Consider the following 26658-nt stretch of genomic DNA (forward strand, 5'->3'; position numbering starts at 1 on the left):
CTCAGTGTATGGTGCTGATAAGTACAGACCCTGTCCTGGGTGCATGCAGAAAAACAAGGGACATTGACAATTTGTCGATCTTTACACATATTTGTGAGAAGCTTTAGGCCTTCTAAAATGTAGAAGTCTGGCAAAATTATTGTGGATGGGGAAGTTTGGTCCAACCTTACACTGTGGGTAAGGTGAACACAAAGAGAAGAGTGACCCAGAGTTTTGGAAGTGAGGCTCCTTGCCCACCTTGTGGGGTGACCTTGACTGAATGTATCTCCTGTTCCAGGTCTGTGGCAAGAAAATAACAGTATTTCCCTCCTTTACAAAGTACTGTGAGGCTTCGAGATGAAAAGTGCTGTGCAAGAGCTGGTTGGGGTTATTAGTAATAGCCAGGTGTTTAAAAGCACCATTTCATTTAGGTGTCTACATAGCAGATGACGGATACGCATTTTGGGGCAGATTATAGAGCAGATCTCAAAATGCTATTGAAGCCTTGTAAAGACTTGGCAGAAAGTTTGAATTCATAGAGGTCTGTGGTTACACACAGAACGTGAGTGCTTCACTGAGTATATATAGGCACAAATATACATAACGTGCATGTGTACGTGTGTTTAAAAAGAGCATTTGTTAGTTTCCATTTTAAGGAGAAACTTGTAAAGCCACATGCTCTCAGGGAAGAATTTTGTGCAGGGTATTAAGCTGTCTTGTGCCCTGCTGGATGTTTCAGACAGACTCAGGAGAAGAGATGGGAGGAAGCCGTGATTTCCTCTGCCTCTTTCCCCAGAGGAAACAAAGGCCTGGCTCAGGAAGAAGCAGCGTGTATCGCTGTTCTCTCTCCAGCTCCTGCATCAGCTGCAATTTGCCTGTAAAACCCTCCAACAAATCCATCCTATCTCTGGTATTTGCAGTAAATACTGCAATGAAACCTTAAATACTCCTAAATACTGAGTCACTGTAAAATCTGCCCGGACAAGGAGAGTTTCAGGTGCCTCTGTTTGCACCGTTCAGATCCTGTAGAATGGGTCGTCCAGTGCCATGAAAACTGGACAAAAAAATCATTGAATATTCAAAAAGCCCTTAAGAATTTTACTACCTGATGCAAAACTGCTGCTGCCAAGGATTTCTGCAGACAGGAAAATACAACACTTTTTAAAAGGTGAAGATTTAAAGACGCTGCTAAAACGATGCCATTATCATCCCCAGGTAACTATACGACCTTTAATGAGGTACCAGAGCACATGAAGTAGAAATTAGTCCAGAAATAATAAAGTTCTTTAATGATCATTAGCTCAAGCATACTTTGGGCTGGGATTGTAAAAAGAGTCTAAGAGAGTTTAGATGTGAAGTTTAATGTGATGTGGGGACTTGGGGGGGATTCAGTTGCCTGTTTCTTGTGGGTTCCTCAGAAATCCCAGCTGCTGTGTGTACACCCTCCTATGGTAATGGCCTGTCTGGTATCAGGAGATCCTCCTCCTAACGTGGCACGTACTGTCTCAGTCTGACCCTGGCTCAGACCTGCATCTAATGCCTTTGTCTCACATTTATCAGAGAAACTCGGCTCCGTCTGTTAGATAATTTATATTCTGCAGCTGTTTTTCCATCAAAGTTACCCAGGACAAACATGAATTTTTTTTTTTTTTTAATCTCCTGCTGTGCTCAGAGTTTCAGGCAGTGTCCCCAAATCCTTGTCCTGGCTGCAGGTATTGCCCTCACATCACAGCCAACGCTTCCCCTGCTTGAACCCAGACATCCCATTGGCACTGGGAGAGAAACCATTGCAACCAGCACTGACCAACTGGGAAACTGCCCCTACATGGCATGGAAAGAGCTGCAGGAAGGGATCAGCGTGGACAAGGCTGTACAGCCTTTCCTCAGCTCCACTCTCCAGCTTGTCATAAATGAGATAATGTGAGACTATGCCAAAAGGCAACATGATACCAGCTCGGGTGCGCCGTATGGTATTACAAAAAGGGCATGTTGTAAACATTACAGAGAGGAATTAGCTGATGCCCTCATGTGAAGATTGCTAATCTGTGGGCTGTTCATTTATAAAGGTTCTCCTGGACTTTTTTCAGGCTCCTTCCAGTCCATCCCCTCTATTTATAGCTTCCTTTTGCCCTTTTCTGCCTTTTCCCAAGCTGTACACTCAGTCCTATGAGCTCACATCAGAAATCCTTCAATCGCCCGCAGTGGTCCTGTTGGGATGGTGTCAGGCACTGCGCCAGCTGTCCCTACCAGCCAGGAAATTCACCTCGCATTCCCTCTGCATTACAGGGAGTGAAACACTTCAAACACCTCCTTTCACCTCTGCTGCATTCAGCTCTCCCTAAATAGGTCCTTTGCCTCATCAGGTCTGGGATTATAATTCTTGACCTGGCTGTTACTTAGTTTAGCTAGGTGTTACTGGCATAATAACCTGAACAAAGGATTTAAAAAAATATATATTTTTTTTTAAATTGGGAAAATTTTTAAAATTTGGCCTTTGGAAACTCTAGGGAAGCAGGTACCATCCTGCTTATGTAGGATGAGATACTTTGCTGTCTGGAAAGGAGTTATTTCGTATTGCTTTTCCCAGTTCTCTCATCAACTCTAGGAGACAAGGTTGGAGGCTTGTGTTAGCTTTCTTTCACCATATTTCAATTGTTTATTAGTAGATGCTTCCCGTTTAGGTATTACTGAATCGGGTTCCCAAGGTCCTGAAAACTAAGGTGATTACAAAAGCTTGGGTTCAGCACCCTGTATGGAGCTCATGCCTGGGAGAGTCTTGATTCAAGAGCAGCACTTTACCTGTGCCACTGAGTAAGAGGTAACCAAAGTATGTAAAGCCAGACACTTGAAAGAAGGAAGATAAGAGAAATGGACACTGTGCATGGTATGAAATATGACATACAGAGTGTGCAGCTGTGGGGAAAAAAAAAAAAGGCAGTCTCCTCTTCTATTTCTTCAGGGGGTTAATGATGAATTAAATTCTGTTGAGCTATGTAATAGAGATGTAATGCTCCACCAGGAAAAGATCTTTGTGTTTATTATGGACTACCATATCTGGCTGCACCAAATATATCAAAATAATCTAGGCAGGCCCATGAGATGATAAAGAAAAAGTAATTTTCTTCTGAATATTGGCTGTTTTGGCAATTTCTGCAGAGCATACACGCTGTATGTTTTAAATAATCCCTTTTTTTTGTCTTTTTTTTTTTTTTTCCCCTAGAAACCACAAGTTACAATGTTATCTTTTTTTTTTTTTTTTTTTTTTTTTTAATGTTTAAAATTTAATATTTTTTTCAGGATTTGTCAGCAAAAACTAGTATCTTAGTAATTTTTCAGGGTTTTGAGAATCTCTGAGAATAATAGCTTGACTGATCCTTAACATACAACTAACAACCTGCAAGCCCAGTTATGAAAATACTAGGTAGGCTTAGCTGCATCTATTTATTGAAAATCAACAGAAAAATAATAGTGCTTGTCTTTGATTGCCTTTGGTTCGAACTCATTGCAATTTTGTGTTAATTGAAGACCACTTTCCCTTCCTCCTGCTTGAACCTGGGGGCTCTGTAGCAGAGTTTCTCTGGAACTCACTTCTCACTTCTGGTGAATTTACAACCAATAGGGCAGAGAAGGAGAGCAGAAATTGGATCACGGGAGATGGAGCAGAGGGAAACAGACCGAAACTCACCCAAAGTGTCAAAAAGAAAATACTCCACAGCAGTAAAACTGAAACTCATCTTCTAAAATTGAACGCTACCAATCGTAGCTACAAGCCAGAAATGTGAAGCAGTCATGACAAAGGCAAATACAGTCCTGCCTACTAGACAATACCTACTTTGATTGCAAATCTCAGAGTGCATGCCTCTGCACGGGTGATTAGCGCTTTGTGTGAGATGTGACGGGCACACAGACGAGGCAGGACGCTGTCCCTGGCCTGCACAGCACCTCGAGCATGCTGATGCTGCTCAGCTCCAAAACACTCCAGCCTGGGAGCTGCTGTCGGTGCTGTCAGCGTGGCAGCTGCTTCTCTGGGTTGCTTGAGGGGAGGCCCTACATCCCCCTTCCTATATCAAAATCGCCTTATCCGGCCACCTGGTTTCAGCTGCCTGTAGCCTTGGCTGGATTTATTTATTTATTTTTAATAAATGCTGAAGCTCTCCTCTTCCTTTCAGCACCTGAAATCAGACATGGGGTGAGGAGGGGACGCTTGGGGCAATGACAAGTAACCACAACCTGGTGCTAAGTCCTGTCAGTCTTTTCCTGGCAGCTTTGTTGCGTGCTCATGCTAAGCAGATGATGAAAGCTGGCAGCTACGGGCATATTTCGTGGTGCATCCCATGGCTGAGGGAAAAAGCTACACTGAAGCAAGCAGTTCACTGACCTGTCCAGAGCATATTATCTATACATCTCTTTCCTGTACTATCATTGCCTATATTTAGTGCACTAGGTTCTAATGGCAGAGGCAGTTTCTTAGTGTTTGCAGAATGCCTAGCACAATAAGCTCACAAACTGCCAGGAATAGACCAGTACAACGGTTACTGACACAAAAATCTGATAATTCTGTGGCTGTGGTGTGTTCTACAGCAATGTGGGTTCTCAGACACTCCTTGCTCTCATGTTTCCATGCACACAGACACGTTACTGCTCTTGGGCTCATGCAGAGTCTAAATTCCATTTTTTCCACAAATGTCGTGGTGTCACATGGAAAAAAGAATGTGACATTTCTCCTCTAAACAACACGCAAGTTTTTTACTTTTGGACACAGTCTTGCTGTTAAAGGCTGCTGTTTCCAAAGCTTCCCCCTGCAGTAGGGGAAAAGAAATGGTACTGGGGGTCCCAAAGCAAGGAAAACTACGTGTAGAGTATTTGTGCCAGAAAAACTTTCTGTTTCAAAGCTCTTCTGAAGAGAGGTAAGAGGAGCAGATGAGGGTCAGAGTGCGGGCCAAATACTGTTTTTGGGAAAGGTAGTCTAAATTCAGTGTTGCTTCCTTAAGCCATGGGTACTTACCTGTTACAATTAATTCTACAGCAGTGCAAATGGCCACCTTAAAGCCAAACAGCCCGTTAGTTAAAAACCTTAAGCAATACTATGCACTTGAGTTGTGATTTACCAGCTACTGGCCCTCATAAACATGTAGGACTGTACTTTTTGTACTGCTATTTCATTACAGCAGAGACGGATGATCAAATCCAGACCTCACGTCATCCTAACCATGCTTTACTTCCTCTAGCTGTTTTTAGGTTAATGATCTGCCATGACAAAAGGCGATAGGACTGTAGCAAACCAGAGCCAAAACATAAACCTGAAAGTGGCTTGTGGCAATGTATGTCCCCCTTCCCTCCCCTGCTTCTTCTCTCCTCTCAGCTTTGGAGGCTACCAGAGGTTGCAGAGGAGAGATGAAATCGTTGCTTTCTGTTCTACAGACTGACTTTACTTGTCCAGTTTGCCCACTATGGGATGCTTCTAGGGATGCCTGCATAGGGCAATCCCTTTTCAACAGCAAACAGAGGCTCAGAACACCATTTTCCAGGCAGGCTGGCCCTGCTCTTCTACCCACTGCCAAATTTCAAGCCATGATCCCTCCCTTCCAGATGACTCTGCTAGCAACCAGGATTCAAAGCTATGTTTCCTTCTGTCGTGCTTGGTTGGCTTTGGACCAGTGCATTGCATAATTGCAAAAAACACTGGCGCAATGCAAGCTGCCTTCAGCTTTCAGGCATTCGTTTTAAATGGTATTTAGATTCAAAATAGGGATCTTATGGCACAGTCAGAAGTATAAAGAGGAGATAACTGTGATTTTGACCATCTTTCACAAAACCTTCACAATTGGGTTAATGTTCTGCACAGAAAGCTTTCTCATTTGCTAGATGGATTTTACTCCACTGCTAAAGAGACAGCAGAAAAACACCTATATGTCATTTAAATCCTCAAAATGAAGCTGAAATGACACTTGAAGGATGAATGGGTGTTGTGGATGGGGTTATTCTTTTTCTCATGCCTTTATTGGCACAATTTCCCACTCTGATTCGGCTATTTTCTTTTTCATTTCTAGTTTTTTCTAACAGAGTACACCGGGCCTCTTCTAATATATCTGCTCTTTTACATTCGCCTCTCAACTATTTATGATCAAGTGGAAAGTACGAAGAACTTCCGCCACCCAGTGGTTCAGTAAGTGACACTTGTGTGAGCTGTGTCCTCGAGGACAGGGAGCCAGAGGGGTGGTGGCTGGCTTTGCAGGGCAGGGTCCTGGAAACTGGTCCCCAGAGTCAGTGTTCAGAATTTCAGATGGCTCTCATCGATAGCAAATTGGAGTTTTAGCAGAACTCCTAAGCCTGGCTGAAAATACAATTCATCACTGCACCTGCTCACAATGCAATATTTACCCCAAATTGTTTACACTCCAGCCACGCAGCCTTAACAGAAGGTAAAATAATGAACGTGGGGTAGTAACCCAAAGTCAGGCTTGACAGAGAGGAGAGGACAAGACTTCAGGTGTCCCACTCTCTTCAGGTGTCTCTTCACAGTGCCTTCCCTCTCACACAATGGGGAGCCCTCCTGCCAGCTTTCAACTAGGTGCTCACCTTAGTTTTGAAGCTAAGCTCTTCAAAGAGTAATTATTCTCCAAGGCCATGTGCCACATATTTGAATTTTGAGAGTTTTAAGAAATTAAATTTAAACAACAAGCAAAAGTAAGAGCTTAGCTACTTCTATGGAAGAGTGAAAAGCACACGTTGTATCTAGTTCTACAGAAAGAAAAAAAAAAAAAAAGAGGAGCTCACACAGACGCACAAACCTGACAATTTTGTTTCTCTCCATCACTGTAAGAGTACCCCTAACAAGAAAAACAAAACACCTCAGCTATGATACAATAGTTGCTGACCACAAAGAAATGCAGCCTGGTTAGTCTGCTAGAACTGAAGAGCGTACCAAAAAGAAACGAAGAGATGACAGCTGACCAAGACAACTTTTTAGGACCTATGATAGTCCCTGCCATGCCCGAGCCTTTTGCAAGCCTCTTGAAGAAACAAAGCAGATCTGATTATGTGAGTGATCAAGAACTGCTGCAGATGAGAAAGTAGCAAGCAGCAAAACACCATAACTGCCTCAGAGGCTCCTGGCTTTGCTGCCACCTGCCATGACCCTTCCACAGGATGGTGGTTTGTGCACCAGGCTGGGAACTTTTCACATTTAAGGAACGTACCTTCAGTCTGATTGTCCCCACTCTGGGGGTGTTAGTGGAGAGACATTAAGGGAGTTAGTGGAGCTGGGAACGAGAACACAGAATAGATGAATTCAAATCCAGAGTTGCAAGATATTTGCCTTCCTTCTTTTGCTCACACGCTTAAAAAGAGAGAGTTTTTGGAGGCACAGAAAAGTCAGAAATACTTTTACCTTCTTTTAAATGGGCAAGGGGTGTGTGGAATCCTTCCAGTGACCCCTCCTTAATGGGTTCATCATCAGCCAAATCGGTTATAAAATTCCCAACAAAGCTGGAAGTTTGCTCTAGCCTTTGGTTAAGTTGTTAATCATTTGAAATTTTCCTAGCTCAAATCTCTCTGGTTTAATTACTTTGAAATTGTTTAATCTTTGACTCTGGCTACCATACAAGATGCATAATAGAAGTATTTGAGATTTCACATGCTGAAAGCCACTTTTCATTTATGCCTTATAATTGGTTTGCAGTGAGGTAGGCTCTGGTAGCATGGTAAATGTAACCAAGATAAAATGCCACCAGGAATCACTCTTGACATTTGTTTTTGAAACTCAATCTCTATGAGCCGCAACTCATTTTCTGAAGCAAATCAGCAGTGCCTGTTATTGTTTCATAATCTTCCTCAAAAGAGAATCAGTATAATAATTCCTACAACAATTACCTCATTTCTTTGTAACGGGGAACAAAAAAGCCATCAGAATGGATTAACTTTGCAACAAAATCTCATTTTGTGTCCACAAGGAAATGAAATACAAACTACCTCCATGCAGATACTGGAGTTGGCAAAGGACAAGGAAACCATTCAGAAGCAATTCAGAATGTTTTTAAATGTCAGCCACATCCTACAGGAGCATTAAGGTAGCCTTAAAACATGGGAGACATCTTTTGGAAAAGCAGACGTCTGCTTGTATACACAGCTGTCCTGTTTTAATGCCCTGTCAGGGCTGTGTATCACACTCAGAGCTTTAGGAGCTCTTTTTGATTCAAGGCTAGTAAAAATAAGCTGCTTCCCTACAACACAAAAGCAACTTTGTATAACACTGAAAATGATTCTATTAATCTTTGGTTCCAGATGCTTCAATTAAGACAAAATCTTAAATCCCACAGTTTCACTGTGACTCTGCAGTTTTGGAATATTAGTCCTCGTTCTTTTCATGACATTAAACTGTGAAGTAATAAAAATAAATCTTTTGCTTACCTTCATTTCCTTTTTTTTTTTTTCCCCCTCCAGCTTGGCCTGCTTCTGCCATTGTTTACACTACATCAGACATCTTCTGGAGACGTTATTTGTTCACAAGTTTTCTGGAGGGCACACTCCTCTGAAAAATATGATAAAGGTGACTGTGCTTATTATTTTGGCAAGAGAGAATATCCTCATGTTGAAGTAGTCCTTGGAAGAAGACAGGAAAAAAAAAATATTTATTTTCTAGCCCCAGTGATTACGATTAGTCAAAATATAAATATGAGAAAAATCTCAGGGTCATATCCCCAAGGACATGAATTGAAATCGATGTCCATTTTAGCTCCTGCGTGTCAGTGTCCACTTTGGCTCATCCACCCAAGGGGCTGATTGTCATGTCCAGGATATTTTTCAGACTGAATGCTATTTTATTATGAGATATGCTGCTGCAATAACTAGCAATGCTGACAGAAATCACAGTCCACTTTCTTGGTGCAATAGGAATACAGTGCAAGAGACAGCTGTTGCATTAGGAAGTTAAAAGCTAATTAAAAATACAAGTATATATATATCTCATTCTATAGATGGAAGCCTCAGTAAAGCTACATAAAGTCTTCTGTCTCCCAAAAGCCCTCCGAATTTCAGCCATGTGTCATTATAAGCTCTCCTTCCTTTCATTTCACTTACTGAAACTCAGTCATTTTGCATCACCCCACTCTCTGTCGAGCCTCTCTTGCAAAGTTTTGCAAGACATTTAACATTTTTGTGAAGAAGATAAACATATGGTCAGGATATCTCCATTCCGGAGTCAGAAAGGAACTAAGAAGATATGCACAACTAGAGATGCTGTGTTACAATACACATTTTTGAAAAATAAAAAGGAATATAAGCTACAGCACCTATTTGGCTTAGGAGCCAGAGTGCCATTTCTACAGTGATCCATGCATGTGGGAGTTAAAGACCCACAGTAACTGTTGTCCCCTCACGTCTGTGGCACATGCACCAGAGTGGCATTGTATGGAAAGGTTGAGAAGAGTCTGACTTGCTGCCCTGCTTTGTGATGGGGCTGTAGCCAGTGCCAGCACACTACCTGAGAAGGTACGAAGTGTGGGACCTTTAACTTTGACACGTAGAAAGGCTTTATCCAGCCTCCACGGTCATTTCAGCTGCCTGGCTGGTGAGTTTGGGTTTTTTCCTTGTACAGAGGATGGGAGCAGTGACCCTTAAGAAGGGCAGGAACACAATGAAATTATCTCTGCTTGAGCTTTTCCAAGCCCATGGCTTTGGTCACCGAGCAAAGGTAGCTGGGGTGCTGGCTTTTCACAAATGGATGGAGCCAGGCTGAATCTATGGTGATAGGTGCAGTACATAGCTTAAAGGCACCGAGGGCCTTTTTTCACCAGGTTTAAAACAGGCCTATTTGGATGTGCCCTTTATTATCTCAGCTGCTTTAGCGTTCTGTTTGGCTAGCTCTATCTTGCCTGGAAATACTGAATTTAAGGTATTGTCACAGCTCAACTGTTTTAACCAGCCGCAGGCTTTTAATAGTTCAACTCAGAGAAACGTGCCCTTCAGTGCTGGAATCAAATAATAAGAAGAAAACAAATGTCAGTCCCTACAACAGGAATGAAAAACATTCAACAATGAAAAATCTGCACTGTGCATCCTTTTCTATTTATTTATTTATTTATTTATTTATTTTTAGTGGCTTCATAACATCTTAAAAGATCTATATTCTGTAACTCACAAAGCCACTGCAAAGTCTTTCAGTAGTCATCTGGGTTTTGCACTTATGAGAATTTATAGTTGCAGTTCACACTTGCTTTGCATCCTTTCTAACAAAAAAAAAAAAAGTATTTTTTGTCCATTCCAGGGCTGTGCCTTTTACTGGGGATTCACTTCTTGGATCGCATACTACATCAACCATCCGCGATATACGCCACCATGTATGTATAAGTAGAGTGCAAAATTAACCTTTGTTTTACGTAGTTTTTGGGGTGCAACCTTAAATCCCCCAAAATCGGTAGATGTTTTGGTTCTCACGTCAGATGACATGACTAACCTGGACAGAGACTGGCAGAAGGAAGGTTGGTGTGCAGGTGACACTCCTCTTGGGTCCCTGATAGCTAATGTGCAAGGCAGTAATGCTGCAAACAAGGCTGAAACCTTCTGAGACACCATTTTTATCAGTCTGGGCCATTCCATCAGTAGGTACAACTTTATTTATAGGGAAAACTCTTTGCTCAAGATGCAGCTTGAAGCCAGAAGCTGTGTTTATTCCTTTATGCCATAAAATGACAATTATATAACGGGTCAACGCTGGAGATCACCAGCCCTCTGGCACAGTTAGCTGGATAGAGTTATTTTGGATGTAGGAGAAGGTGACCTCCACAGCCACATCCGAAGATGGTTATTTTGGCGACAGGTAAGGAAAGCCGAGCAGATAGTTAGAGAAGGGAATGCAGGAGTGGTAAATCAGACCAGGCTGACAAAGGGCCCATGAAGAACATCTGCTTAGCAGCTACATACTCAGCTGTTGACGTGTGCTGCCCATTCTGGGCAGGAGCTTTCGCATATGCCCTTGGCAAACAGAGCCATGCACCAGCCAGAGAAAAAACATTCGCAGAAGTAAAGGCTGGATGAGGCTTGGTCAGTGAAGTGAGGGACGTACATATGGTTTATGGCCTTCAGCCATGACCACGGTTTACAGGAAAACTGTAACTTTGGAGATGAACCTGGTACTACACTAGAGTGGTCTGGGGACGATAGCAAAAAGGAGATGGCAGGTGAAGGGCAGGTAAAAAATGTGAAGGATAAATACACCTCTTGTATGGTGAGACTGTGAAGCAGATACAGTAAAGCCTCACTACTCAAAAAAATAATGTCTAGCTTATGTCCTGGGTTCTCTGCTCAAGTAGATAGAAGGGTCTGTGGACAAAACATAGGGATAAAGATGTAACCGCCAGCCTGGTTCTCCCACTGATGTTCACTTTGTTCCTCCCCTTGCCTTTCCAAGGATTATAACCACCAACTGTTTTGACAAAGTACTTGGATGAGTGAAGCTGACAAATGATAGGAAAAGTTAGGTGAAAACCACCTTGAGATCAGTGGTGGAAAGACTGGCATTTCTAGAGTGCCTTTGCTATTTGCATTGCCTTCATACTGCGTGATAATATCCACTCCTTCTTGCAGAGCCTGTCAGGAAAGAAGTATTTCTGCTCCTCAGCACTAGATTAATTTCACCCATAGCAAACCATGTGCATACTGTAAAACGCAATTTATCATTTCATTCTATTTTCTAGCATTTGGCCATAGACAAGTGTCTCTTGCTGCCCTTGGTTTTCTGGTAAGTACAGAAAATATATATATTAATGATTGTGTAATAGGAACAATTCATGATTTAGCAAAATGCAGTAATGCTGCTATGCGTGTGTGTATATACGTCCACTCTCCCAGTCCTGTGTCATTTGACTGGATTTAGTGATAATCTACCAAGGTTTCTGGGCCAGGAGGTCTCCTCGTATTACGTGCCTATACAGAGCTTAATGTAATGCACTGCATCTGCAAGCTGTGAGGACTACATCAGGATTATTACTACTCACAACCGTGCAAGTCTTTGTAAGAAACAATTCACCTGGATCATTCTGAGGATGTATTTCAAACAAGCTATTCAACACAGGTTAAAAAAAAAATTAAAAAAAAATCTCCTGAGAGATATAAAACCTTGCAAATTAGACGGAGAGTCAAAATAGTCTTTGCTGGGAAGAGAGGAAAATGCATAGTTGCACCCACAGGTGACTGCTGAACCTGATGTTTCAATGAACATAACTATATCCTAGAGCAGAGGCTCAGTAAGATAAGAAATTCTGACACGAAAATGTGTATTCTCTTCCATCTTCTGTTGGCATTGCAGCTGGAATGGCTGAGTATTAACTTACCCAAGCAAGCATGGGTAACTGAAGCAGCCAGCCTCTTTGAAAATCAGTTGCAGATCAATTTCCAGAAATACAATAGTAAGAGAAGAAAGCAATATATCTTGTCCTTCAGACAAACACTATTCTGAAAAGCACTCAAACAGCTCCTGTGTGAAATTTAAATGCTTCTGTAAATCAGAACCCTTAAAGATCACAGTTTTGGCAGTGCTCATCTCTGGGGTTGGCCATGCAGTCCTCAGCTTTTCCTGCCCAAATAAGGCACAGCAAAGACATGCAAAACCCTTGTATGAAGAGGCTTACTTCATGGGGCTGTGCAGCTGGAAGCAATAGTCCCATAGTGTGGTGCCAGGAGGCTGTGGTGGGCAGTGGTGCACCCAGAGCCTGACCGTCTGCACCCTTCCGAAGCTCAGGGATTACTTGAAACCAAGCAAACTAGTTCCCAGTAAAACTAGCCCTTGACAAGATCTCTGCAAAGGAGCAGATATCTAAATGAAACATTCTTGTGACATGCTCTGCTATAACTTTCATGGAAAAGGGTGCCATCAAGGCAAGCCAAGAGCCCTGTTGAGGATGTTTGCTGCACAATACAGCCATCCGCTCGAGCTCTGCATCAGAAGATCTGTGGTCTGAATTCCTACAGCTCTTTAGAGGAATTCATACCCAAGGAAACTCAAAACTTTTCTCTTTCAGACCTCGTGCTGGCAGATTCTCTGACAACTTAAAACAGCAACATACAAAAGTAAATGATTTGAAGCTGTTTTCACAAGGTTCTTAAACATATGAATAAAATATTTGTAAGACTTATTTTTTCTCTTTAAGGACTTGTCTTTAGTACATATCCTGATTTAAGTGTATGCATCCATAGCTGCTGTAAACAACAGTACAGAGTAATTTGAAGAGTGTCAGCAGGCCCTTCTGAAAGATTTTCCTATTTAGAGAAATTGCTCAAAGCTGTGCAGTGATGGTTATCTTCCAGGGTACACGTGGAATGCAAAGAGGGGAAACAGGATGTAGACTTCAACAGTTCAGCCTCATAAAGATGCTAAGGCTTCTGTCTGCACTTCTCCACTGCCCCACTTTTTATATTTCTGAAGACTGGCTTACGTTTAGCAGTACTTCTCAATTTAGAGCATTACCAGCCACGTTTCTAAAGAGTGACATAAGAGCTACTTACTAGCTGAATGCAGCTGCAGAGCCAAAGGTGATCCAGAGAGAATCCCAGCAGAAATGCCCTTTCCCTGCTTTAACTTACAATCGATTATAGAATTACTACGTGTTATCTATAGTGTATAAATCTGTTTTTCTCCACAGTGATATAGGTAGCACATCTTTCAATCTGTACAGTGTTTCACAAAAACTCTTTAAACTTTTAAACATTTTTCTTTTTTCTTTGAAGCAATTGTAAACGGAAACAATCATGTTCCTAGTTTGTAATCAGAAGCACCTAAATTAAATGCACTTCTAATGCTGTGGCTAAAATTACAGCTCCTGATATAATGTTTTATAGTAGAATTTCCTTTTCTGCCTATTTAATGTTTTACATCTGGTGTTTATGATAGATGACAGCTAGGTAGTTGTAATTAAAACAAAATAAAAGGACTGCAGGATTTGACCCATGACTACCTATCCATGCAGAATAACAGCTTTGCTAGTAGGAGAACTGATTTCAACTTTCCTAACAAAAAACACAGAAATCTCTCTGCCAAAAAGAGGAAAATTCTTCAGCAATGCTATCTGCAATGTTCTTTCAGGTAATGGCACATTTCAGTACAAAATTAACTTCTGTATTTCTTTCAGTTAGCTTTCATTGAAGTTTGTTATGGCTGCCTTTTTCATAATTGGCCTAAAAAATCATATTTCACTTTTTTTCTGTATTAATTTTGTGACTTTACACTTTTAATGTCTCTAGCTTTTAGCAGTCTTCCTCCTTATTATTCTAATTTCTTGATTTTTGCCAGCTTAAAAAAAAAAAAAGAGTGATAAACAATACACTAAAACATAACTTTTTAACACTGCATTTTTTCAGTGTGAGAGGAGAAATCGGTCTTCAAACCCAGAACTGGATAAAAAAGTTCAGTCCGAGATTGAAATGTCTACTACCATTTTGATTTTCTTCATAAAACAAGGGAAAAATGAAAAATACAAAATGAGGTTGTTCTACTGATTTACTTGGTTTTCTTCTCCAGACAAACCTGAAGCCACCTTGTTCTACATGCTATGTAACCAAACAGGGAGACCTGGTGCCTCTTCTAAAGATTTTAACCAACTAAATATTAAATATCAAGTGTGAGAATTTGGTTAGGCTGGAAATGGCATAAGCAGAGAGTAGCAGAACAAGGAATAATGTTGGCTCCCTTTACTTTTAAATTCCTGATTATTATCCATTATCCACTCCCATAGGGTGGCTGTGGAAGTCCTTCCAGAGTATATTTTGGAGACAGAGACAAAGCTGTAGAGGATGGGGGGGACTCTGGTTATGCACTGTAACACAGCTAGCATTTTAGGCATACAACTGAAAAGATGTTTTTAATGTCTTGCAGATGTGTGAAGCTGGAAATCACTTTATCAACGTAGCGTTAGCTCACCAAAATCACTCAGGTCTGTTTCATATTTGTCTGTTTAAGACTGAAGTGTGCTTAACCCATCCATCTTCTGCTGGTATATAATAATTTATGTATCTACGAGCATGGAATAAAGAAAGATTAAGTAGGTACCTTGCCATCAGTATGATGTGCTCAAAATAAATGTGATGACAAGGAAATATTAACAACACTTGTTGTTGTTCTAAAACTTGTAGCAAATTTATCTTAATTATACACACCTACAATTTAAGTGTGAATTTAAGCATGGAATTCCTCTAAAGCATCCTGTTGACAACAGAGAATTCAATTGTAAATCAGTTTCAAAATTTTAAAAGCGAAATTGCTGGGGTTTTAGATATACCCATCTCATGCACAGATACACATCCACATACGTACAAACACACGATAAAATCATGAATACTTACACAGACATCTATCTAAGTGTGCATGTGTATGCTTTTAAAGGCTGCTTCAGGTATGTTTTTCGTTCAGGATCTTTTATACCTTGCGAACAAAACCTATATATACTGGATACACTAGAAAATAAAATATATTTTCAGATAATAATGGTGTAATTTCCCACAATAGCATCCTGCTCAAGAAAATACTTCGCCATGGTACAATCAACTTCACACACTGAAGTCAGTTTCTTCTGTTCCAGAAAGCTTTTGATGTACTGTGGTTAGGCAGGTGCTTATGTTGTTTATTGCAAGGAGTCTAAAGCAGTTTAAAAGCAGCAAAATCATTTTTTTTTAAGCATCCTCAGTGCCTACAAGTATTAAAGACAGAACCGTTGCCAGAACTCGAAAAGTGAAATGTCGCAATTTATATGAGCGTTATCAGTGGCTGCGGAGAGTCGTGCTGTTAGCTCTGGAGTTGTTTTCCTGTTCTGCTCAGGAACGAAGGATGAGGATGCAAGAGGGGACAGGTTCATGGCCAGGAGTCAGGCTGAGTAAGATACATCTGCGTCCTTTCTATCCCAGAAGAGTGCCCTTAGCACTCTCCTGCTGGCTAGTACACATTAAACTACTCGTTTCTCTTTTCCTCTGAACAAAGGTCTTATCCTTTGGACATGCCAAGCCTTTCCTGTACAAACGGATACGTGGCTTGCTAAGCAGTGTTCTCACTGGGATAAATGCAGCTTTGCTGTCTCAAAGATTTCACAAAATTTCCAGACTATAGCTATACTTTGGAAGCATTGACCAAAGTGACCCTTGTCACATAGTTAGCTTGTTATAGGGCCTTGTTCCCCTCCCTGTAATAAAACCACGGGCTTGTCTTTTTCTTTTTTCTTTTCCCTCTTTTATAAAGGAAGTAAAGCCTGTTTTCCAAGTCCAACCTACAACCCCTTCACATGGCTCTTCTTGCTGGTATCCTGTCCCAACTATACATATGAGGTACGTGACTTTCTCCTGTTTCTTTGCTAAGCGCGGGTTGTAAGGTCCTGTAAAACTTTCAGCCTGTGTCCACAGCAAGTCTGCAGCTCCTCCACACATCTCCCTATACATCAAGCATTATATTTTTTGTTTCAGAGTCTCCTTGCTCCCACAAATGTTTCTCCACCAGCCCTTCTCTTCCCTCACATGTGTAGCATGACTTTTGAATATATTCTCCTCCATTGCAGAGTCCCCAGCAACCAAATGATTTACCCCCATCTCTTCACCCTCACACAGCACACTGGGTGGCCCCTTTCTAGCTGTTTTTCCCCTTCTCTCTCCAGTGCAAATTGTTAGACTCTTCTCGTGAAGATTTTCCCTTCTGTTTTGTGCATACAATTAACAATGCCTTTACCTTTGCGACAGGTTGGCTCTTGGATTAGTTTCACGGTGATGACACAAACACTGCCAGGTAAGTTTGAAATAGAGCAGAGAGAGCTCTGAAATTGTTTGTGGAGGTGAATTCTGTAAAATTAAAAAGTGCCCCAAATTTACAGCACACAAAATACTGTCATCAAATCTCCCCAGTGACATGACTGTACAAACCTTCAAGGCGCTACCCTCAGAAAGTTGTGGGGGGCACAAACACTACTGAGACACCCCCAGTCAGCTTCTTTGGATCTAAACCTGTTTTTTTTTTTTTGTTTTTTTTTTTTTTTTTTTTTTTTTGTGAAGTATTATTGTTTCTTCACTTTTCACAGTGAAAATTAACTTTGAAATTTAATTTAAAAATACATATTTTTTTTTCATTTGTAGTCAAACATGATACAGGGAACTTTCTTTTCACTGTAAACCTGGAGTGATACTTCTAATAGGAAGAGCTAAAAAGACATACTGAGTAGTTCCAATGAGCAAAGACACACAAAGGTGCCAGGATTTTCCCACTTGCTTTTCTCAGGCACCCAGCTCCTAATACCAACCTGCTTAGCAGTGTTTGCAGATCTTGCTCAGTATTTTCCTGAATCCTTAGAGCCCTAAATACCCGTACAAATATGGTCCCTGGGACTGCACTCCCCGGGACTGAACTCTCCAGAACATTCTCTTTTTAATTATCTTGCCATTCCAAAACAGAAAACAATAAAAATTACTTGCAAAAAGTAGCCCCACGTGGTTTACAAATGAAAAAGGAAGGGATTTCAGAAGCGGCTTAAACTCCATCATGACAAAATAAAAATAAAACTTTTAATTTTGCTTGAAAGATAAAACATTTTTTTGTGCTACAGGTCCAGGTATGGAAATGATCTGAAAGTTCAGGGGCATTGTAGGGCTGCATTCCTGGGGGCAGAAAACAGCAAAGGATGCTGTGTGCACATCCTTTCAGTGACTGTCCCAAACATAACTTGGCCAGATGCCAGATGAATCTGATCCCCCAGCTCTTTTTAAGGGAGAAAACGGGTACTGAATTTGGAGAGAAAAAAAAAAGAAAAAAAAAAAAAAGGAAAACATTCTTTACCTCTCAGCCTGAAAGAACGGGAACCTAAAAGACCTCTTACTGAGCCTTGATGACCACAGCAGGGGCCAATGCATCTACACTGAGGCTTTTGTGAGACCTCACTTCTGGACAGCTTCATCTGTGGCTGTCTGCTTGCTCCAGGGTCCAGCTGTACAACAAGACGTTACAGCACAGCTCCCTGTTGCGGTTGGAGGCTGAGGGTAAAAATGAAGAAGTGTTATAGGCCAGAAGCAAATCAGAGAAATAGTCGGTGTGTGGTCACAGAGAATTCTGTGCCGCGACTGCATGAGGCCCAAGGAGGCCGTGATTTATGATGAGGCCAGAGGTGTTTCAGGGTGTCTCTAGAAGATGTGAACATCTTCTGCACATGTTCTGACATGGCAGCTGTGAGCCTCAGGACACGTTATCACAGCCACTGCAAGGCTGAGAACGAGGGCAGGGTTAACTTGTCTCTGCCCACAGAAGAGACTTCAGACTTTTCCCTAAACCCTCCTGTGTTCACAGAAACAAACACTGAAAGAAAACACGATCCTTTTTTTTTTTCTTTGTTCCCTTTTTTCTTGATAGTCGGCATTTTTGCTTTCCTGATGGTCATCCAGATGTCTCTCTGGGCCCAAAAGAAACACAAGCTGTACCTGAAGAAATTTTATCCAGAGGTGCGGAGAAAAGCAGCTATGATTCCTATCATCTTCTGAGCCCTTCACAAGAGTTGAAGCCTAGAGTGTACAGCTCAATAACTAATGCAGAGCAAATGAGCCATTTAATTCAGTAACCAAAGAGGACAAACTTTAATGGAATACACCTCAACTGCATGCATTCAGATCTGGTGATTTTAAGGTTTGGCGTTAGATGTTGACCAGATGCATGGATTTTTGCATCTATTAAACTGCACAGAAACAGCATGTCCTGCCTCAACTCCTCTAAAGCATCACATCAAAGGATGACTTGCTAAGCTGTTAAAACAGTTTAGACTACTTTTACAACTTTTTTTTTTTTTTTCCCCCATCTTTCTTTTTTATTTGATTCTGATAGCAAAATGTTCAATACAAATTGGCTTAAAATGATTCACTGCAGAGATATCTGGTTTTCTTTTATTTTCAGGTAGGCAGATCAGCCCCGCAGTCCCTGGAGGGGACTGTTTGTGAGCTGCTTCCCAACTTGCTACTAATTTGCTGCATGACCTTGGGTACATCATATATATCCATACCCCCTTTCTCACATTAAACAGTTCTGGAAATGGCAGAAGACTTTCTGGACTAACAAGCATGTTAAGATCTTCTTGTTCAATGCCCAACTGCATCTGGACACCGTTCACTTTAACTTGTATCAAGCACTGTGAAATCCTTGGGCACAAGGTGAACCAGATTACAGCTTGTTATCAAAAAGGAGAGGGATTTTGACAAAATTTCAGTCCCTATCTCAACTGCCACAGATGAATGGCTTCTGCTCCACTTCAATTTGGCCAGTAAGTTCTCACTGCTACTTTGCTTTCCAGGACATTATTTTCCAGGGGATCCTCTAGAATCCCCTGGATTTGTTATTCAAGTCCTGAAAACTCTCTTTAGCTCCATTTGCACATCAGTGGATCCTTGCCATGCAGAAGCACAATTGTAGTTAGAGACAGCAAGAGAATCAGAACTGTTTAAGCATGCATTTATGGCCTAACTCAGTATATCTTAATTCCAGTTTCATTCTACTACCATTGCACATTTATCAAGGTCTTTTGGCTCCCTTAAGCCTGTGAAAAAGATTGCCAGAAAACCTTTAGTTGTTAGAGAAATACCAAAATGCAGATGCAAAGTAGGCAGTTTGTCTCCTAGAGGCTATGTTATCTTAGCACCAGCCCAAGTGTTCTAACAAAGTTCATTTGCCCCCAAATTTGTGTTTATATTCCTCTTCTAATGTCTAATCTAGAGTCTCACAATTTGCCCATTAGCAACAATAACTCATTTTCATCTTGGTAAATAAATCACTTTCCATATTTTTTTATTTTTTAAGCTGATAACACCTAATTTTATTTTATTTTTAATCCTCTCAATGGAAAACCTGAGTTACAGTGAACACCCAGTTGTCTAACCCAGACTACTAATAAAGATCTGTTTCAGAAAAAGTATTTTCTGTACTCTTTAGTCCCTTATACATAACAGAAATATTTTGAAACTTTTTTTCCAACTAGTGTTAGACATGTGAGTCATAAGACTGTTGTCTCTTTTTGTTTTTCCAGTTACTGGGATTATTTTAATTTCAGGTTAATTAAATGTCTCATTTTGGCAGTCTTGAAGTTTGAATAGTTCATGAGGAAGGGTAACTTGGTAAAATTACACATTTATCTAGTAGTCTCTTGATTGAGATTATTGCAGTTTTAAGTCTGTTCAAGGCACGCTACCAGAGTGACTCCAATTCCTGGGAGCACAGTTCCTCTTCAGCAATTAGTTTAAGCCAAGTAAGTACTTCAGGAATTGTTTACCTCTCTGCTTTTTAGTAGGTTAATTGGTATGTGAGGATAGGGGAAGAAGGGTATTGGCTCCCTAACTGAATGACTGAAGTTTTAAAATCATGGTAGGAGTAAATACTAGGTAATAACAAACGAAGATATACTACAACAGGTTGTCTCATTCATAAATAAATAAATAAATAAATAAATAAGGCAGGTATTTTTGGATTTGCTGATGTGATCTTGAGTAGCTAAAATTGCTCTAAATTGTGTTAAGTCACTTCACAAATAGCAATAAATCCAACTTCCTGCACATTCATGGATCTTTCTCTATTACTCTACCTTCTGTGATTTTCAGGGCAAGTTCTGTGTGATTAGAACAGATAGTGTATCTCCCTGTATTTGCCAGTAATTTTAGCGACAAGCATCATGTATATTCTGAAACAAAACAATTGTCTCCACACAAGCATTTTCTTGGGAAAGTTTGTCATGACTACTAATTACTTGGGAAAAAAAAAAAAGAGCTCAAAATACTCTGATCGAGCTCAAAATACTCTGATATTTTCTTGTATTGAGGGCTAATGAGGAAATAAATGGTTAACTGAAAACACATTTGGTAGTATTCTCTCTTAAGCACGGACCTAACTTTTTCAGAGCCATCAGTAGGAGGAAGACAGGGGCAGGGTCACCTGAGTGCCAGAATATCATCATGTTTTAAGGTCAAAGGGAATGAGCCAACATCCAATGTGATCCATTGCTTAGGTAGTTGCACCCTACTTTAGCCACTTAATACAGAGTTAGTTACTCAACAGACTGTGAAGGATCTCACCAGCACAGCACTCTGCATGCACTGGCATACATGGGAAAATAATCAGGAAAACGTGAACAAAATTTTTCAGTCCTGCTTCCCTGTGGGGGCCATGAAATCTACGACTTACAACAAACAAAGCAATTCTTTTCCTTTGAGCTCACTCCTTTTTTTTTTTTTTTTTTTTCACTTGGAAATGTGATGGACTGTAGGGCAGTGAACCCACAGCCCTGTGGTGCTCAAGATGTTCCTTACCCTTGCCTTTTGCTCCAGTGGCCAGCCTGAGCTTCCTTGATGCTGCTGCCAGCCCTCATCTTAGATGCAACATAATGATGTTTGTCACAAGAAGCAGGAGGCAGAGCAATGCATAGCAGAAGAATCAAGTGGTCAAAGTTGGAGTGAGACAGATTCAGGTTAGATGCAGGGAGCCAGCACAAATACTGGCACAGGTAGGGCCTTTATCTACTGGAGCAATTCCTGCTCAACACGCTTCAGAAGCTAGGCCATCCAAGCCAAAAGACCACAAATACAGCAAGGTACAGAGACGTGAGCCTACTAGACAACAGTTCTGGCGGGGACGGTGTGAAAATAATCAGCTGAAGTCCCATGGAGTCCTTCCTGGCCTGCCCAGGAAGGCTGGTGTGAACACCACTGCTCAAAGCACTGCTTTCTCTCCCATCGGTGGAGACTCCTCACACCCAGGTCCCTTTGTGTTCACCCAGCAGCTTGCTGCTGGTTTTCTGCTGTGATCCTCCAGACGGGTAAGTCTCATCTTTCTCAAAGTCTAATTTCAACACTTTCAAATGGGGTAGCCTAAAGTTGGCCCTTTGGTTTCACAGGTCTACATTTCTGTGGCCTGCTCTTGCCATGAAATGCTGACCTTGACAAGAGCAGGCACCAGCTCAGGCTCTCTGGTGATGCAGTGAGGCGTTGTGATGGGGAACCAAAGTGGCAGATGCTCCTGTACACAGCTTGGCAGCCTGCGTTTGGATGCCCAGTTTGAAAAAGCCCTTAAGACCCAGCCATATGCTTGTCTTATAAGACAGTTAACACATCTTCCCAGTTGACAGGACTGAAGATTGTCTCAGTGATTTCATCTCTCCATAGAACACTGAAAACAGGAGAAGTGAATAGGCAGATGGTCATCCTTTTTTAAACATGCTATTATCATCAAAATATCTTGTACTTTCCATTGTTTTGTATAAAGAAAGTGACTCTAAATTGGCTTTTATCACACTAGGAACTGAGATAAAGCAACCTGATAGCAAAGTAGTTCTCTGAAAGAGAGCCTGCAGTGATAGCTAAATATAATAAAATAAAAATCACTGAATGTGAGGACTTCTAAAGTACACTATAAGAGGGAGAAAGCTATAGGAAAGCAAGAGACTATTTATCTATTTATAGTTTTAACAAGTGCTGCTGAACTAAAAATTAATTCAAACCATAAAGAGTTTTTCAGCAAGCTAATATTTTCCACATGATGCTTTATTGGCTTCCCTTTTCTGCATTTTCCTAGGCACAAGTTTTGTCTCCAAGCTATATTCTCTGTCATTAACATTCATGAAAGCTTTTAGAGAAATGTACTGTATGCCAGTTCCAGCGTTCCACAGATAAACGTAAATGAAGTGTTGTGTTGTCACTGCACAGTGACAAGTACCCACATGAATAATATTTTACTATGAAAAGCCTGGTTTATCACAGGTGAGTGTATAAAGGCTGCTGTATAGCTACAATTAAAGGCAGTTTTCATAACACATGGATTTAGCACCATGGAATAATTTTTTTTCTAATGTTCTCTGCAGACGTAGTGTTCAGCTATGTATGTAAGTTGGACATGTAACTCTTTCTGCAGGTGTTGGAGCCAAGAGCAGAGCTGCCCTGGGCCTTTATCATGGCACCAGTGGTTGGCTATTTATTTGCCTAGCTCACCAGAGACTGGCTTTTACTCTGGCACTACCCTGTGAGGATGGCTCTGAGAAAATATTTCCTTGTCCGTCTGGACAAGAAGTGGCCCATGTGAGGGGCGTCAGTCACCGTGCGACTGAAATACTCTGCACTGAATTGCCTTGCAAGATAATGGTAAATCTAAAACCTCTTTTGTCAAGTGAAAAGACAAGCTAATGGGTCCTGAAGTACGTGCATTTGGATTAAAAAAAACTACCACATATTAACACCTTCACAACACCTAGATTTCTAACATATATCTGCTTTTATCCAACTTCTGAAGCATTTGAAGGCTGAGTAACCAAGCAAGAGGAAATCACTTATAGATAAAAGAAATATGATAAAGAGTATTCAGCAATGCTAATGAATTCCTTATTTAAAAAAGCAAACTTCACATCTTTTGTTGAAGAATTCTGATCATTAGCCAGCTTCCTCGTAATACATGACATTATTCCTGGGAAGAAGTAATACAGTTCTACCTGTGATCCCTTCTGCTGTTCCAAATACTCCGCCATTCTCAACAAGGAAGGCTTTTCTTTTAAAATCACAGCTCCCACCATCTGGGGGCTCTTTCTTTTAAAGCACTACAGGGCAGGCTCAGAAGAAAACAGACCCCGTCAAGCATTCTTTTGCTCTTACTCATACTGAAAAGTCGATGAATTTTCAGTTGACTGGTGGAGCACCATGACACTGAGTTACAAAATAAACAAATACTTTAAAAAGTGTCCCTCTCCTGAAGACGAGAAAAGAAAAAAATGTTATTTTTTTTTCTAGGACATAATATGAAGCCATTTCCTAGGTTCAAGGGCATCCTTGCAGAATGAAACATTGATTAGAGAGCTGGAAGGACTAGAATGTGGCTGCAGTGTGCTTTTAGGGATTAACAGATATGTCTTTTTGGAGAGAAATTTCACTCTTTCTGACAACAGAGCTTGACAGAAATGGATTAAAGATGACATGTCCAATATTGCATCTAATGAAAAACAAAGTACCTGTTCTGAAACCAACAGGGAATACTGTCACATAAGAACACTGTATTCTTCCACCCTCTGGTTTACGTCATCTCTTTGCAGAATGTGCTTTGCGTTTGGACCAGTATGGCTTTCATTCTAACTCTTACTATTTATCTATTAGAGCTTTGAGATACAGAATCACAGAATCACAGAATTTCTAGGTTGGAAGAGACCTCAAGATCATCGAGTCCAACCTCTGACCTAACGCAGTAATGTCAAAGGAAAACCAACTCCTGATTTCAAAAGGCTACAGATGAAATATCTGTGTTACCTATTTCAGCCCTGTTGTCCCACACACCCTAACTTCAGAATGACTCTCCTACACATTTCCTTTGCTCCTAACCTCTGCAGCTGTTCATGGCCTCCTCCCTGCAAAACACAAGAATAATTCTTCCAGGTCTAACTAATCAAGTTTGTAACAGCATCTTACTATTAAACCATAAATCTGTGGATAAAAGCTGCAACATAATCTCACATACGTTTGAAATGTTTTCTTATGTAGAGAGCCCTAGCAGGTAAAAGGAAAAGATATTGCAGTAATACAGACACAAGGACGAAGTGAATAGGACCATAGTAATCTGAGAGCTGCAGTCTCCCCAAGGGCTCAGTGCCTTGGACATCTGTCCCAGGAGAGGGAAGCACAGATATAATAAAGATTTACTGCAATGTAATAAAGGCAGTGCTGATCTTGCTTACAGACCTGAAATTAACTTTAGAAGACATAGTACCCTGAGAACACTTAAATAAACAGGTAATCTATTTTGATAACATGCAAATATTTGTCAGAAACTGTACCTCAAACAGTCTTGCACTTGGTTTGGAAATGACAATTTTACAATAATTTTCACGCATGCACTATGAGCACACCATGGACTTGCACAGAGTACTGCAAGTTACACAGGGAATTACTGATAATGACTAAACAAAAGCATGCTGTTTTATTATGTGCAGTTATTTGTCTTCATTTTTGTCAGGGAAATAAAGTGCTATTCCTACCAGAGAAGGTGGTGAAATTTCTTGCACTTATGAACTGCGACGCCAAACCCTCAGGGCAGCCACACGACTGTGCCAGAGAGCTTGAGCTTGAAAGAGGGAATTCAGGAGTCATTCGTAGGTAGGAGATGACAGCTCTCCACAACCACCCTGCTCCTGTGCTGACGGGTCTGAGTCCCTGCTGAAACAAAGACCATTTCAGCCACTGCTGCAACTTTTCAAAGCTGAATGCCCAGGGGCTGTGGCCCCAGCCAGCTATTTCAGCACCCAAGTTCTCTTTGAGCAGCTCAAGGGCTGGGATGCCACAAGCCTACGGCATCTCTGCTAGAAGATGTGCCGTGGACTCCAGGCCAAGGTGCTGAAGCCCGATGCAAGATGGGTTTAGCTCTCTCGGTAAGCCTGCCAAACAGCTAATGCAGTTTGTCATCCTTGAAGAAGCCACTGATGTTAGTTTCTCATCCCTCAAGCAACTCGTGGTACGTGCCAGCCGGTGGTTCGCTGACTGGCTCTCAGTGGCACAGGGCTGCCCAGACCAACAAAAACAAGCACAGCAGCCGCTGCTTGCAAACACTTTGAAAAATTACTTTTATTTACTGGCACAGTTTGTGTAAGGGCACTAAATCTAGGCACATGCAACAGGAGGCAACCTTGCCTACTGAAGTTCTGTAGCCTTGGGACTGCAGATGCATATGTCATCCAAAGGGCATATTTAAAGCAAGCAAAAAAGAAAAAAGGAAATGCCTCGTGTAATCACAACGTCGTGTCGCAATTATTTGTGAATAATGCATTATAAAACATGCTGACAAGATCCCCACTTCTCAGCAGCCCTTTGAGCAGTCATTTTTTTTTCAGATACCATTGAGCAAATAGAAATAAAATCAGATCCTTCAGCATCCACAAACATATGGTTGACACACACAATCAATAGGCAGTTACAAAGAGAGAAAAACTGCAGGAGTTTTCTTATTGGAGATACGGAGGGGGGAGAAACTCCCACCCCCCACTTGGAGCAGAGAAAATAAAATTGATTCATTGGTTACAGTGCAAGGAGATGAGCATCTCCAGCAAGAATTAAGGACACAAACAAGGTCACAACAAAATTTTCAAAGCGGCAGCCGGCAGGATTGGCCAAACTGCCTTCCATTTTAACTGCAATTGTCGATAAAATAGGCACATTATGAGGCAGGCTGAAGGATGGTCAAAAGGTTAAGCCTGGCGAGCTGGTAGAGAAAACAGACAAAACCACCCTCTGACACAATAAATCTCTGCAGACGGGGCTTCTGCTGCTGCTGTCCTGATGGGGAGAAGGGCAGAGAGCTGAGGGCAAGCAGATGTCCTAACGCCTTGATCTCAGGCAGTGATTTGCAGTGTCCCAAACACAGTCTGTGCACAGGGTCTCACCAGGTCTGGGCTGCTGCTCCGGCACTTTTGGGCAGGCTCAGTCCACTGCTGTCCTTGCTGGGGAAATCCCTGGTTATCTTGCTGAAGGAAAGTCAACCTCTAAGCTGAAGGAGCAGCCACCAGTCTACTGCAGCCCCAGGTTCAGTCCCTTACCCTGATTCAGAGCAGAGCGATTCAGGGCCCGTGAGCCTGCAGCAGGCAATGAAACCAACAAAGGTTAGAGGGAGCAAAGATCATGCCTGTTATTTCTACTGCTTACCTAGAGCTGCCAGTGAGTTTCCCTGCAAGA

At 41.4% G+C, this 26658-nt stretch overlaps 1 protein-coding gene and 2 long non-coding RNA genes across 9 annotated transcripts in view; 1 reads left to right on the forward strand and 2 right to left on the reverse strand.

The window, feature by feature from the left end:
* The window catches only part of LOC311436255, a 48101-nt gene extending 39584 nt beyond the window's left edge, over positions 1–8517 (reverse strand). For all 3 annotated transcript variants that reach the window (XR_014692696.1, XR_014692697.1, XR_014692698.1), the window contains exon 1: positions 8389–8517. This is a non-coding gene — a long non-coding RNA (uncharacterized lncRNA). The remainder of the gene's footprint in view (positions 1–8388) is intronic.
* Positions 1–20391, forward strand: part of TECRL (trans-2,3-enoyl-CoA reductase like) — a 60214-nt gene extending 39823 nt beyond the window's left edge. For 2 of the 5 annotated variants that reach the window (XM_084518276.1, XM_084518275.1), the window contains exons 5-12: positions 6030–6145; positions 8422–8527; positions 10244–10316; positions 11673–11716; positions 14846–14903; positions 16199–16284; positions 16690–16735; positions 18344–20391. In XM_084518276.1, the coding sequence (XP_084374402.1) occupies positions 6030–6145; positions 8422–8527; positions 10244–10316; positions 11673–11716; positions 14846–14903; positions 16199–16284; positions 16690–16735; positions 18344–18471 (657 nt within the window). In that variant the 3' untranslated portion in view covers positions 18472–20391. The remainder of the gene's footprint in view (positions 1–6029; positions 6146–8421; positions 8528–10243; positions 10317–11672; positions 11717–14845; positions 14904–16198; positions 16285–16689; positions 16736–18343) is intronic. The other 3 variants (XM_084518277.1, XM_084518279.1, XM_084518278.1) reach the window with 3 other exon arrangements.
* A 5393-nt stretch (positions 20392–25784) lies between these two features.
* Positions 25785–26658, reverse strand: part of LOC311436257 — a 150188-nt gene continuing 149314 nt past the window's right edge. The window contains exon 3 of the long non-coding RNA XR_014692702.1: positions 25785–26558. This is a non-coding gene — a long non-coding RNA (uncharacterized lncRNA). The remainder of the gene's footprint in view (positions 26559–26658) is intronic.

This window comes from Aythya ferina, assembly GCF_964211825.1.
Source record: "Aythya ferina genome assembly, chromosome: 4".
Taxonomy (NCBI): Eukaryota; Metazoa; Chordata; class Aves; order Anseriformes; family Anatidae; genus Aythya; species Aythya ferina.